At 43.9% G+C, this 14,764-nt stretch overlaps 1 protein-coding gene across 1 annotated transcript in view; it reads left to right on the forward strand.

Moving 5' to 3' along the window:
* Dppa4 (developmental pluripotency associated 4) overlaps window positions 1-13,891 on the forward strand; it is a 54,163-nt gene extending 40,272 nt beyond the window's left edge. The window contains exons 6-11 of the mRNA XM_055593118.1: window positions 8,140-8,260; window positions 9,010-9,173; window positions 9,363-9,413; window positions 10,061-10,361; window positions 11,955-12,150; window positions 13,858-13,891. Coding sequence (XP_055449093.1) covers window positions 8,140-8,260; window positions 9,010-9,173; window positions 9,363-9,413; window positions 10,061-10,361; window positions 11,955-12,150; window positions 13,858-13,891 — 867 coding nt within the window. The remainder of the gene's footprint in view (window positions 1-8,139; window positions 8,261-9,009; window positions 9,174-9,362; window positions 9,414-10,060; window positions 10,362-11,954; window positions 12,151-13,857) is intronic.
* Window positions 13,892-14,764: the final 873 nt, after the last annotated feature.

The raw sequence follows: 14,764 nt of genomic DNA on the forward strand, positions 1-14,764 counted from the left end.
GAAAGAAAGAAAGAAAGAAAGAAAGAAAGAAAGAAAGAAAGAAAGAAAGAAAGGAAGGAAGGAAGGAAGAAAGGAAGGAAATAAATAATAATGAAGAATTGGTCTAAGTTGCATTCATGCTTAAAAGATGTATAGGCATGAAAATAAGAAGTCTGGGCCTGGAGAGATGGCTCAGTGGTTAATAGTACTGACTGCTCTTCCAGAGGACCTGGGTTAAATTTCCAGCACCCACATGGCAGCTCACTGTCTGTAACTCTAGTTCCAGAGGCTCTAACATACATATAGGCAAAATACCAATGCACATACAATAAAAAATAACTAATTTTTTTAAAAAGGAAAGAAAATAAGGAGTTCAAGGCCAGCTTTAGCTACACAGCAAGTTAAAGACTAGCAGTCTTGTCTCAAAACAAGTAAACACAAACAATAATTTGGCTATAGACAAACACATCTGTAATCTCAGCACTAGAGAGAGTAAATTTGAATTGCTACAGGTTGAAGACCAGTCTGGTCTACATATCAAGCTCTAGGTTCATAAGGAGACCAGACACAACAAACAAAAAAGCAGCAAAGAACAAAAGAAAAGAGAGTAGGAATTCTCCACATCTCTCAAATGTACATGCTCTCTTTAACACTATTAAAATCACCTAAATCTGAGAGAGTTCCAATCTATTCTAGTGTGAGATACACTGATATTTTTTGGTGGCCATTTGTTGTCATTGGGTTTGTTTTGTTGTTTGGTTGGTTTGGGTTGGGTTGGATTTTTTTTTTTTTTTTTTTTTTTAGTTTTGTTGTTCTTTAATTTTATTTATTATGTACTTTTTTATGTATGAGTGCTCTGTCTACATGTTTACCTGCATGCCAGAAGAGGGCATCAGATCCCAGTATAGATGGTTGTGAGCCACCACATAGTTACTGGAAATTGAACTCAGGACCTCTGGAAGAACAGCCAGCGCTCTTGAGTGCTGAGCCATCTATCCAGCCCCTATTTAGTTGTTTTTGAAACAAGGTCTAGACATGTGTTTCAGGCTAGTCTCAGTTTCTAAAACTACCTGTCTCAGCCTTCCACATAATGGCTTTGTTGGCATGCCTCACTAGGATGCTGTTTTCTCAGGACACAACTACTCCCTTTGAGAAAGGGACCCTGTTACCCCCATTTTGCAAAGGAACATGTGATGGTTATTCATTTTGTCTTTTTATCTGGAAAGAACCAAAATCCAGAAATGAAGGGCATCCCTGTGATCTGGATTTTGAGACTGGAAAACACAGGTTTTTGATTCAGACCATGAGGTGGGATGAGAGACATATCCTTTTAATCCGAATCTTGAGGCACACCCTTAATCTGGGCCATACTTTCTGCCAGAAGCCTGAATAAGGGCATTCACTTTGCAAGCATTTTCATTGGAGCTGACTTCTTTGGGATTCCAGCTTATACAGAAGATCAGCCGAAGCACATGGCCTGAGCAGGAACTGAGCAATTATTACTTTCTTGGACTCTCTATTTACAGGTGTCCATTGTCAGATGAGTTGGACTGCAGCCTATAAGCCATTCCAATAAGTTCCTGAACTAATTCAAATGAGGAGTCCTCTTACAATGTTAGACCACATGCTGGGTCCCAGGGTTCCTAAGGGAAGGATGGACTCTGTAGTCTGTGCTTCTAACCACAATCCCCACTACCTCTCTGTGCCCAGAATCTCCGCCCATAGCCACCTCAGCCTCCACTTTGCCTGCCCATCCACAGAGCCATGTCAACTTTTTCTTCTTTGTAGTTGAGAGATCCTTGTGAAATGCCCACCTATCCTAATGTTTGATCTATCCTCACCTACACCTTGAGTTTGTCTGTCTTTTTTTTTTTTTTTTACTGTTTCCACAAATACCACTATACCACTATTCCTTTGTTTTATTTTGTTTTTAACTCTTCTGAATCGACTCTGGATTGCTAGAATATATGTATGCGAATGGTCATCAACCATAACATGTGTTGCCTCTCAAGGGCTGCATACTCAAAGAAAACTGACTCTCCCACTCCCAGGAACAATCAGTTGCCAACTGCTCCTCAACTAAGGGTGGGATTTTGTGACCACCTACCTCATCCAAGCTGAGATTTTTGACCAGCTTGATCTTTAGCAGGTCTCAAGCATCCTGTCAGAATCATTGAGTCCATATGTACAACTGTCTTATTGTGCCCAGAAAATATTGTTTTATTGTAATCATCCACCCTATCTGGCTCTTATATTCTTTCTGACCAAGTCTTCCTTTATGATCTTGGAAACTTGAAAGGAGAAGGTGAAAGGGTTTTTCTGGGGCAAGGGCATCATGGCATTTGGGAGCCAAGAAATACTACAAAGTCACAACAAGAGATTTACTGAGGAGAAACTCAGAATGGCTGTTGCCATTCTGACTAGAAACAAAGACATCAGTGATATAGAGGGAGGAATGGGCTTTTATTGAGTCTTTGGAGGATGCGCAGTGAACTAGTAAAAAAGTACAGCCAGACTGGAAGTATTGATTGACTGTCAACACTGAATCACCAGAGTTAGGGTGAGGGGGGTGAGGATGGGATGGTTGTAGAGAGTGTAGAGAGGTGGGTTGTAGTTTTGCATGTGTGTGTGTGTATATATTTCCAAGTTTCTGAGCTTGGGTTCAAGCCAGGGGTAGGGTGTTTTTCCTTGGCCCTTTAACCCTACAGGAGATGATATAGACATCCTATTTAGGGATGAGTACTCTAGTCATTCTGCACATTGATGAGATATAGGTCTTTGGGTTAATTGCTGCCTACTGCTAAAAGAAGCTTCGATAGTGTCAGTTGAGAGATTTAGGGAAGTTAGACTTTGCAATCTGTGCTCTTCATATAATGATAAATCTTTAGTAGACAGTGTAATACTAAATCCATTTAGCAGAATAATAATAATAGGTTCTCCCCTAAGGCCTATGACCTATCTAGCCACCAGTTCTTGACCAAGTATCAGTCAGTGTCTGGCATGAGTTCTTGTAGAACTTGTAGAATCTTGTAGAACAAACTTAACTTCCATCAGAAGCTACTCCTTGAGATTTTATACAACTGTTCCATTGATCTTAGCCTAGAGACAGAATTGTCTACCCATTAAGCCTAGCTCAGACTTCCCTCTTTTCTGAATACCTGGAACTCACATGGTAGAAATAATCCTCTGACTTTTAATGGAGGGCCTTGGCATATATATGCCCTGACCCTCACACACACTAGACAAATAAATCTCCATATCTCCACATTCAATAGTGTTTTCTCCAATTACACTGAGAAGAGAAAAATGATTCAACATGAACTTTATTATTATGTTGGGTTTATGAGATAGGGTTTCTTTGTGTAGCCTTGACTGTTCTGGAATTCATTGTGGGTTGTGCCAAGATTGCCGGGCAAACTTTTTTTTTAAAAAAAGATATACCTTTATTATATTGATTGATTGATTGATTGATTGATTGATTGATTGAAACAGTCTTAAGTAGGGTTGGCAGTCCAGGAACTCTTGTAAATCAGGCTGCTTTAAGACTCACAGAGATCCACATGCCTCTATGCTGATATTAAAAAGTGTGTGGTGAGCCGGGGGTATAGTGGTGCACACCTTTAATCCCAGCACTGAGGCAGGCAGATGGCTGTGAGTTCAAGGTCAGCTTGGTCTGCAAAGTAAGTCCAGGACAGCCAAGGCTACAGAGAAACCCTGTCTTGAAAAAGAAAAAAAAAAAAAAAAGTATGTGGCCTCATGCCCAGCAAGATGTACTTTCTTAGACTATTATAAGTCTTTTTCTTATCTAGAGACAAAAGTGCTGCAGCGAGCTTTACCTAGGATTGAACCTAGGTCCTCCAACCATGCTAGCTAGTCAAGCACTCGACCACTGCACAGTACTCCTTGTTTATTTTAGACTTTATTTACTGTGTGTAGTCCAGGCTAGGCTCTAGCTTGAGATCTCCAGCACACCAGTTAAAAGATAAATCACTTGAGTCGACAAATGAAGATCTGAATTCCAAGTCTAAGCACAGGGAAGTCTTTGACTCCACATGTCTGGTCTTGCACATGTCATGTCTCTTGCAGAGACAACATCGGAAGGGGAAACTTTCTGTGTTTTGGTTTTGAAGCAGGCGGTGGTGCTGAGGGCATCCTCTGACATTATAAGAAGACAGCCTTGAACTTTATAAAGTCAAGCTTGATGTTCACTTCCTGGGCAAGCAAGTCACCAGCACAGCTTTACACAAATCTTCATCATCTGCAAAATGGGAACCCACGGCAACTGAATTTTACTCCCAGAATTCACTACATACTCAGTAGACTTCAAACACTTTTAACAAGGGAGGGAAAAGATCCAGAGCTGATACAAGCCTTTAGTATACAACTCTAGTCCCAGCGCTCAGGAGGCAGAGGCAGTCGGATCTCTGTGAGCTCAGCCCAGCCTGGTCCAGGACGGCAGGGCTACACAGGGAAAACCTGTCTCAAAAACAAACAGAAAACAAAAATCCAAACAATAACAACCCCCTGCCTCCCACCCCCCTTCAAAAGTTGGCAGATAGAAAGCTACAGTTTTAAGCTGGCTTGGTAGCCTGAATTCTAGTCCTGGGAAGGCTGGGACAGGAAGATCAGAAATTCAAGACCTGGCCAGGTGTGTTTTTTGCATATTTATTTGTTTGTTGTTTTACAATTATTCACCTTTTAACCTGATGGTAGCCACCCCTCATCCCTTTGCTGTCTCTCCTTCTCTCCCTCCCACTTCTCCTCCCCCTTCCCTAGTCAACTGAACTGGGGAGTACTCCCCCCTTGCCATGTGACCCTAGCCTATCGAGTATCAACAGGGCTGCCTAGATCCCCTTCCTCTTTGGCCAGGTCTCCATGAGGGTTCCCAAGTAAGGTTTTACATATCTTAATCCCAGCACTCAGGAGGCAGAGACAGGAAGATTTCTGTAAACTCCTGGCCTGCAGGGACTTCATCATCAGAACCTAAGAAAGGAAGGTTGGATGGGGAGGAATTACAAAAATAAAAAAATAAAAAATAATTTCATGGGCTGCAGTTGTAGTTCAGTAGGAGATTGATTAATATGCGAAAGCAAGACGCGACAGCCTGGAGCCCCAGAACCCTGAAAACAAAACAAGCCCCCTGTGGTTTTATAAGAAAGGGATTCACAAAGGAACAAGAAATGTGTTGTTTAAATTCAAGTCCCGGGCTCTAATTCTATTCAGAAAAATTTGCAATCTGTTCCTACAGTTGGTTCAGAATTCTCTAGGAATTTCACTTCCCTTTAGCAATAAACTCTCTCTCTGTCTCTCTCAAAAAACAAAAACAAAAAAAATTTTTAAAAACCTTTTAACAGTTGGCAGACAGATATGGCCAGATATGGTCACTATGTAGACCTGGCTAGCCAGAGCTCTCACGCTTTCACGCCTGGCTATATTTACAGTTTTTAATTCCCTAAATATACAGTTGCCAGGAACAGAGCGTGGCGGCTCACACCTCTCAATTGTTGGGGGTGGGATCGGAGGGGAGGGGAAGGGAGGAGGGCGTCGAGGCAACAGGAAGTGGGAGGAGATTGTTAAAAGCAGACTGAGGCCAGAGGTTGTTTGGAAGGTGGAAGAATTTTCTTTTCGGCGGTGTCGTCTAACCTGAAGATGGAGGCTGCTGGGAGAAAGGTGAGCGCAGTTTTTGTGGGTCGGCTTTCTGAATCGGTCGGTCTCAGGCTGCTCGTTTCTGAGAAGAGAATGAACATGACAATTTGTTCCACTTTAACTGTTTTTTTGTAGTTTTGGTTGTCAGCCTAGCCATCTCTCCAGCCCTTGTTTTGTTTTTTAAGGCAGGTGTGGGGCTCGGTGGGCCGACGCCCCGCCGTGGGCTTGCACGAGGCCCTGGTGGACGGCTGCAGAAGACGTGATAGAGGAGGTTGTGGCTTGGAAAGGATGTTTTGCCAGGAAGGAATTTAAGAGTACCACATGGATGGCTGGAGGGAAATGGTTACAGAATAAACTTGGGGCGATAACCTGGGCTTTTGGGGAGCGGTCCACTCGGAAGGAACAAGAGTACCCAGTTACCCTTAGAGGGCCCAAGTCTTAACCCCAAAGTGCCTGCTGTAGGCCTTCTAGGCCCCTTATCTTATCCAAAGGGTCGAGGAATTTCGGGAAGGCAGACAATCCCTGCTGGCCCCTCTTTGCAGGAGCGGGAATCCTGAGCTCTCTCCAAGGCTCTTATCCAAGAATCCACCATTTCCAGCTTTCTCGGGTGTAAGAGTTTTCTGAAGGCCAAAAGTGAATACTTTCTGAAAAGGTTATGCAAATGTGAGTCTTGAATGTCAAAGTGAAGCTAGTTCCGATTGCGAGGTAAAAGTACTGAGATGTAAATAACATCCGAATGCTAATTTGTCACTTACTCCCGATTTGGGGTGGGGGTGGAAAGGACCTAAGTTTGGGAGCAAACTGACCCGTTTTTTGTTGTTGTTGTTGTTGTTGTTGTTGTTCTTTGTTTGTTTGGTTGGTTGGTTTTTCGTCTTTTTTTATTTTTTAATGCGCTCTTGTTTTTGTGTTGGGTTTTTTTTTTTTTTTTTTTTTTTTGTTTGTTTGTTTGTTTCGTTGCTTTCTGTGTTATCCCGGAATATGCTGGAACTCACTCTGTAGATCAGACTGGCGGAGAACTCAAAGATCTGCCTGCCTCTGCTTTCCCGGTGCAGGGATTAAAGGCGTGTGCCACCATTCCCAGCTTTTGTGTTTGGCTTTGTTTATTTTTCCTTTCAGAGAGGGAGTTTCTCAGTAGCCCTGGCTGTCTCGGAACTCGATCTGTAGACGAGGCTGGCCTCAGAGCAGCTTTGACTGTGCCTGGGGTGAGCTGGGATGAGCTGGGATAAAGGCACCACCCGGTTTTAATGAACTTTTAACTTTCGGCCCTCTATGTGGAAAATACAGTAGTGGTTGAGAAGTTATATGAAGAGTAAATGAAGGTAAGGAGTGTGTTTAGTCTGGTATGTGCTAGAAGAGGTCCAAAACTCTTATCCAATACTGTTTTAGTTTTTTGTTTGTTTGTTTGGTTTGTTTTGTGGTCTCTGTTCCCTTAATTAAACCTGTTCATTACTGAGTGCCAGCAATGGAAGGGAAAGAGACTCTTGTGGAGTTTAAAATCAGGTGGAACGGTTGACATAACCTTGTAGAGAAGTGTAGAAGGCTGCAGTTGACAAGCGGAAATGAGGCAGTATGTGGTAGTCGGATTTGTCTGGGAAGACAGTCTAGCAAAATAACTCTTGAATTGAGACTCGGAGGGGAGTAAGGTGGAAGCACTGTAACAGAAATGAACTGAGACTAATGTTTCGCTAGGCGGTGACAGCTGAAAGTGAATAGTGCCCCTTGAGCCTGGGGCATGCGTGGGGGGCTGCAAAGAGAAATCGCCCATGGAAGGGATGGAATGTTCTTGGTATATCACTCTGGGTACAAAATCTTTGGATGGGCCTAGAACCAAGTACTGGGGGGAAACAATCTTTGGGGCTGAGAGGTGGATGGGGTAAGATGTGGGTTCTGTCTTCCAAAAGCCGACTTAACCGGTACTTAACTGGTTTTGTTACTTTCTTCTATTCCTTTGTTCTTTATCTACCTTATCTTGTACTTTTAGTTGTGTTCTGTAGCCTAAACTTGACCTGAGGCTCATAACGGCTTCTAACCCTTGGTGATTCTCCTTAATTTGCCGCTCAGGCACTAAGACCACAGCTACTGCAACTTTTTCCTTTAAGATAGCCTCACAAAGGCAGGTGTGGCTCATGCCTTTAATAGGCGGAGCTCTGAGTTCAAGGCCAGCCTTGTCTACAAAGCTAGTTCCAGGACAGCCAGGGCTACACAGAGAAACCCTGTCACTAAAATAAAAATAAAAAAAACAACTTAACAGGCCAGCCCAGTCTAGATCCTAGACTGGTAGCTGTGTGCTACCAGGTGTATTTTTTGTTTTGTTTTGTTCTATTTTGGATTTCTCTCATTTCTCCACAACCAATGTTTCACTATTTTTATAACTCAGACTGCCCCATAAAACTTCACACTGGCAGTCCTGTGCTGGGACCTCTTGGAGACCTCAGGTGTGAGTTGGTTTGGAGCGAGTAGGGGAAGTGCTGGCCTAAGACACCAGATAACTGTCTGACCCACTCCTGTCCACAGCGGAGCAGCACAGAAGAGGCGAGGGAAGAAGTGGAGCACCAGATGTCTAGTCAGCCGAGCACGTCTTCCGCAAAGGCTCCAGCAATGGGGAAGAAACAAAAAAAGTCAGTGAAAGACAATGGTAAGAGCCTGGAAATGCTTTAGTTCACGTCTTTTCTTTGCCTAAGAAACATTTCTGCCCTTTTGCTAGCTCTGTACTTTCTCTGAGGTCCAGCTGAGCCCTCACCTCTTTAAAAATATACAAACAAGGGGGCTTCCCAGCTCTTGTCAAAGCTAGTTCTTTCCATCATCAGATTCCTATGACTTGGCTCAGATAGTCATTTCTCTTGGGGCCTAATAGGGGCAATGTCTGGGGACCATTTGCACTCATTATCCTAAAACTAAGTGATAAAAGAGGTGGGACTGAGGGGATGGAGGTGATCCTGCATGTACTCTGATGGTGCTTACTGTCAGCACAGACTTTCTGTCTTGACGTGTTCTAGAATCCTACAGAATTGTGACGGAAGCACAGAGGCTGGAGTGCCGCTGTGACTCAGGGTGGGGGGTGGGAAGGCAGTTAATTTTCTTAAGCACCAGGCAACTCAGAGTATTGATAAACTCAGATCTAAGGCTTTGGTCAGTTTCCTGGGATAGAGTGGTCACCAACTCCATTCTTTATTGGAGAATCAACAAAGAATCTTGGAGGCGCAAGGACATTGAGATTTGAAAGTCCAGGCTTTGAGGTCTGTCCCCTGGACTCTTTATTGTGTCGTTTAAAGCACCTCTACATCAAGGGATCACCCCACACCTAGAGAACCAAAAATGAGTATGCGATTCGAATTCTATACAGCTCTGCAAAAAATTTCCAACGCTATTCCTCTTGTCCCTCAGGTCATAAACCAGAGGAAAAAACACAGGATCCTGAGACTCCAGGTCGCGCTCGTAGGAAGGTACCAATTCCTCCTTGTCCAGAACATCTGCCTCCGGTGAACCTGATTCATCGAGATGTTTTGCGGGCGTGGTGCCAAGAGAGGAAGCTGAGCTCCAAAGGACAGGTGGGGCCCCAGTGGGGGCCTCTTATTGCTGAGCGGGAGTGTTGGAACCGAACTTTCACTAACAACTCTCTTTTGTTGTTGTTTTTTTTTGTTGTTGTTGTTGTTGTTGTTTTTTGGTTTTTTTGTTGTTTTGTTTTTTGTTTTTGTTTTTTTTGTTTTTTTTTTTTTTTTTTTTTTTTCCTGTCTTAGAAATTAGAGGCTTATAAACGACTCCTTGCAGGGGCTTTCCCAAAGCAAATGGTAAATATTTATTTATTGAGACTATTTCGTATTAGCCTAGGCTAGTCTGGCAGTCTGTATGTGAAAGCAAAGTTGCTTCAAACTCAAGGTCTACCAGCCTCCCATCGATCAAGATTGTAAGCATGAACTGCCCTGCATGTCTGGCATGTAACTTTGTACTTATAAGGGGTAGTGTCGGAGGGAGAGGTTTGGTTCTTCTAGTAACCGTCTTTACTCGTCAGAGAGTGAGTTGAGGAATTGTCTTGATCCCTTCTTCCCCCTCTATCTCCGATTTGAAGAGAGAGCATGAAGTAATAAAACTTCTTTTCATTTTTGGTGCTGGAAAAGAATATAAGGTTTTAATGCATGTTCTACCCCTGAGCTGCACCCCTATCCCTAAACCCCCACCCCCTCCTCTTTTTTTTTTCTTTTTTTTTTTTTTTTTTTTTGAGTCTGTATGTACCCACACTGGCACACTGGTCTCTGGTTCCACCTCCCACCCCACTGTAGCCACCTCACTCTAGGAGCATTAGAATGAAATTACAGATGAGAGCCGCTCCCCATAGCTTTTTATATATGGATTATTAGATCTTCTCACCATGTCTTCTGCCCCCCCCCCCAACCGAGCTGTCAGCTCTTAATATTTCCCATTATCAATAATGTCCTAGACTGAATTGAAGAATGTTCCTGACTCGCCAAAAGAGGCCAGGGTGAAGGCATCTGGGAAAAAACTGAAGACAGAGGCGGTGGTAGAGCCGTGTTCTGAGGTGACAGTTCCCCTTGAGATGGTCCCTGTGCCGGAAGATCAGGTACCTGCCCTGACTGACCCTCCGGTTCTCTATGAGGAAGTCAGCACCACCTTTGTGGCCACAGCAGCCTCTGAGGCAGTGTTGGCGTCTTGGGCCAGAATTGCAGCCAATGCTAACAGGATCGAGGCCGTGCCGAACAGCGCCACACCAGACGCCCATGGTAAGTCAAAGTTTAGAATCCATCACAACCGCCAGTGCTTCATGGACCTCAGCCATCCTGTTATTTCTAAGTCTAACCTGGGTAGGCCCTAAGACCTAGTCTTCCTTGGGTTTGTTGAGAGAAGAATCTTTTGCTGTTTCAACATGGGGTTTCTCTGTGTAGCCCTGGCTGTCCCTGAAACAAGCTCTATAGACTAGGCTGGCCCCACTCTCAGATCCTCCAGCCTCCCCAGTGCTAGGATTAAAGACATGCACCTCTGTACCTGGCTGAGACAAGGATCATGGAGTATAACCCAGGCAGGCATACCTCCTTTTGCCTTGCATTTCTATCAGCCACCCAAGCAATAATGAAAATGTTGGTCCAGGGAATCACTGTGAGAATTACTTCAGATTACTCACATACAAAGCAAAAGGCAATGTGCTTGGTGTCATTTCTTTCATTAAAGAATTTGAAGTGAGAGTCTGAAAATAACTCTCTGGGATGTAGACTGGGATCTCTTGGCATCTGTTAAATTGGTGACATTAGCTATTCCTAGTTTGTTATTATAAAATAGAGGTAACTCATTAGACATGTCACAAACCTGTGATCCCAGGGTCTGAGTAGGAGGCTCAGGAGTTTGAAGTCAACCTGAGCTACATGAGACTTCCAAAACAGTAATAATAATAATAGAGAGCTGGGTGTAGTGGTACCCACTTGGGAGGCAGAGGAAAAGCAGGCGGATCTCTGAGTTAGAGGCCAGCCTGCTCTACAAAGGGAGACCAGGACAGCCAGGGCTACTCAGAAACCTTGTCTTGAAAGGTGCAAGGCAAAAAATGCAATGAAGAAATTATGCCTATCAAGATACAGTAGGTATTAAAGTCTGATTCTAGAGCTGGAAAGATGGCCCAGGGGTTGAGCACATTTTGATCTTGCAGAGGACTCAAAAGAGACAGAAAAAGGGAGCTCTCTGACTCCTAGACCCCATTTCATGAAAAGCCTTGTTTTCTGGGGGGTCCCTGCTCCCATCTTGTTTTTGAAAATAGGGTTTCTTCTTTTTTAATATTTTTTTAAAGATTTATTTATTATTATTTATTATTCTGCCTGTACACCAGATCTTACTATAGATGGTTGTGAGACACCATGTGGTTGCTGGGAATTGAACTCAGGATCTTTGGAAGAGCAGCAAGTGCTCTTAACCTCTGAGCCATCTCTCCGGCCCCGAAGACAGGGTTTCTTTGTAACTGGCTGTCCTGGAACTAAATTCTATGGGCCAAGCTTGCTTCTGCCTCCCTAGTGTTGGGATTAAAGGAGAATGACACCACCTCCTTGAAATTTTCTGGGAGTTTTGTTTGGTGTATGTGTGATGTGCTGGACTCAGGCTAAGCAAATACTGTACCAGTGAGCTACCTCTATAGCCCTAAAGCATGAAGGTTTCTCACATACTTTCGTAGTAGTGAACAAGACGGATTGAGATAAAGGTTGGGTTCCCAGTCTTCTCTTAGGGCTGGCATTTCAGAGAGGCATTGAGTCTAGGCTGAGACTCTGTGATCCACCCATCTTGTGCCTGAGCGAGTGGCTGTGGTGTGATTATCTAAAATCTCTTTGCTTCCACAGGGGAAATGTGGTGTGTGGTTCATGGGAGAAGCTTTTCTTCAGACCCACGTGGCTGGGTTCGCCTGCATTTCCATGCCGGACAAGCCTGGGTACCTGATAAGAAAGGAAAAGTGGTTGCCCTCTTCCTGCTCCCAGCTTGTACCTTCCCACCCCCACACCTGGAGGACAATATGCTGTGCCCCAAGTGTGTTCACAGGTGTGTGCTATGCCAACATCCTGACTGTGGGCACTTGACTTTTAAGTTTCCTGGAGGAAAGATTAATTTTAACAAGCTAGCTGTGTTTGGGTGTTATCTTGCTAGTGTAATTAAACCCCCACAAGGCTGTTTAAATATGTAGATCAGGCTGAACTCGAAACAGTCTGCCTGCCTCAGCCTCCCACTTGCCATTAAGCCTAGCTAACACCTCTTTGATTTGTATTGTGTAGTTAGGCAGGGTTTGATCTCTTGTTGGGAGATGGCTCAGTTCATAAAGGTGCTCGTTACCAAGCCTTATGTATGGCCTGAATTTGAGTCACAGGACATATATGGTAGAAGAATTGAACCAGTTCACAAAAGTTGCTCTCCGATGGTCATGTGCATCACAGCATCTTCATGTACACACACAGGACATATGTAATTTAATTTCTTTTCCCTTGCCTCCATCTCCTTACAATTGAGTGTCTTTGAGTAGATGGAAAAGAAAACTAAAATCACCTTTCCTGGGGGCGGGGGGTGCCAAGACTGGAAAGAAAGAAAAAAAAACTAAAAATATTATTAAAATTACTCTGGCCTGAGCTGGGCAAGGTGACTGCATGCCTGTAATTCCAACACCCAGAGGCAGAGGCAGGCAGATCTCTGTGAGGTCTACAAAGTGAGTCTAGGACAGGCAAGGCTACACAGAGAAGCCGTCTCGAAACACAGGAAGAAAGAAAGAAGAAAAACATTACTTTGGCAGTTAGGATTAGCTTAAGCAAAATTTGCCTTTGAACATTACAGATTTGATAACAGATGTTGAATGGAACTGATTCTTTGGTAAGATTTCAGTCAACCGTGAGCTGGGTATGGTAGTGCTTGCCTATCACTAGGAGGATTTAGTGTATAAAAGGTTTTGTGGTTTTGTTTTAAGTCAATAGAACTGAATGATTTTGTTTGCTTTTGTTAAGACAAGGTCAACAATACGGACCAGGCATAGGAGGGGCCACAGTCTGCCTAGGGTAGAGCCAGGATCAATTAGCTAATCTGCCTTCTTTGACCTTCTCAAAGGCTCTATTCGCAGTCCTTAAGCTCTCTTGTTCTGTGGTGCTTAAACTTGAACCAAAGCGTTTACCACTGAAAATTTTACTTTGACACTGGGTCTTACTGGGTAGCCCTGCCCTGACTGGCCTGGAATTCACAGAAATCTGTGTTGCCTCTGGCTGCCAAGTGTTAGGATTAAATGTGTACCAGTCCTGATCCTAGAGTTTTATGGCTCTTATTGGTGGTATCATTGACTTTTTTGTTTTGTTTTGGCTTTTTTTTTTTTTTTCTTTTCATTTTGAGGGGTTTTCTGGAACCCAGGCTTGCCTAGAACATACAGCTGAAGCCAGCCTCAAAGTTCTGGTTATTCTGTCTCTACTTTCTGAGCATGGGATTGTGGGTGTTCCCCTAGCCCTGGCTTATGCTGTGCTAGGGATCAAACATGCATGCATTCCCAAATGATCTTGTCTATTTTAAAGGTAGAGGTTGGGGTGACTCTTCTTTGGGATGACTCTTCTGTATGACATACCTGTAGCCCCTAACACTTGAGATGCTGGGTTGATTGGATATTCAGGACAAGCCTGATCTACCTGAGACCCAGTTGGGCTTGGAGCAAGGGATGGAGTGAGAGGTGGGAAAGGAGGACAAGAATGAATGAATGAATGCATGTTTACATTTGTTTTTTAGGAACAAGGTTTTAACTAAGAGTCTCCAGTCATAAATGGAGGATCTCTTAGGTTTGGGCTAGCTACTGGCATCACCCACAGAACTGCAGCTGACCCTGAAGCCCACAGCTTTGCCTTTGAAGGTGCCCATCTCACTCAGGAATTATGGAACGTTGTTGGTTAAGTATAAGCAGCTTGGAAAAAAGATCAGTGAGGCCACCAGGCCTACCTCTACTCTGCCCTTGAACCCTGGGAGTGGCCTTCTGCTCTTGTGTGAAGATAAGAAAGCATCCTACTTATTTTGCTGTAAGGAGGTCCTGGGGCAGCTCCTATCACCGACATAGCAAAGTTCAGCAGTCATCTGTAAAGACTTATTTAGCCTTGCCTGTAACCTCCGCGTGCCCTCTCCTCTAGGTTGTGTTGTTTTATTAGTGTTTAGGACTTGGGTTTGTTTTTTTCCGTTGTTGCAAAATAATATACCAGATTTGGTTTGTGGCTTTTGATTTTATTGTTTCTTTTCTTGTTTGACTAATTACTTTTTCCCTGAATTCCTTCTGCTGCTCTCTAGAGGCAATGTTTAAAAGGACTTTCGAATAAATAACGCTTGGAGCCGAAGAGGGCAGGATGGGGCCACCATCCCATGGCGGGAAGAGACAGTCCACTGACTCCGCTGTGTCGAGGGTGTCACGGGAGTGAACACCATCACCGCTTTCTGTCCCCTTGTGCCAGGCATGTACAGTTATTCTGAAAGGTGTTGAATGCACAACAAACTTACCTGTTGCCTGGCTGCCCTGGAGGATTAAGTTAGGAAGGAAGGTTTCTGTGAGGTTGATAGGTTCCTCTACAGGTGTCACCTGTTCATATTTGATGATGTCATACACTAAACTGCCACCCCCACTTGTGCCTCCCTTTCTTGTCCGAAGTGGACG

The sequence above is a fragment of the Psammomys obesus genome, unplaced genomic scaffold, assembly GCF_907164565.1.
Source record: "Psammomys obesus unplaced genomic scaffold, mPsaObe1.curated_primary_1811, whole genome shotgun sequence".
Taxonomy (NCBI): Eukaryota; Metazoa; Chordata; class Mammalia; order Rodentia; family Muridae; genus Psammomys; species Psammomys obesus.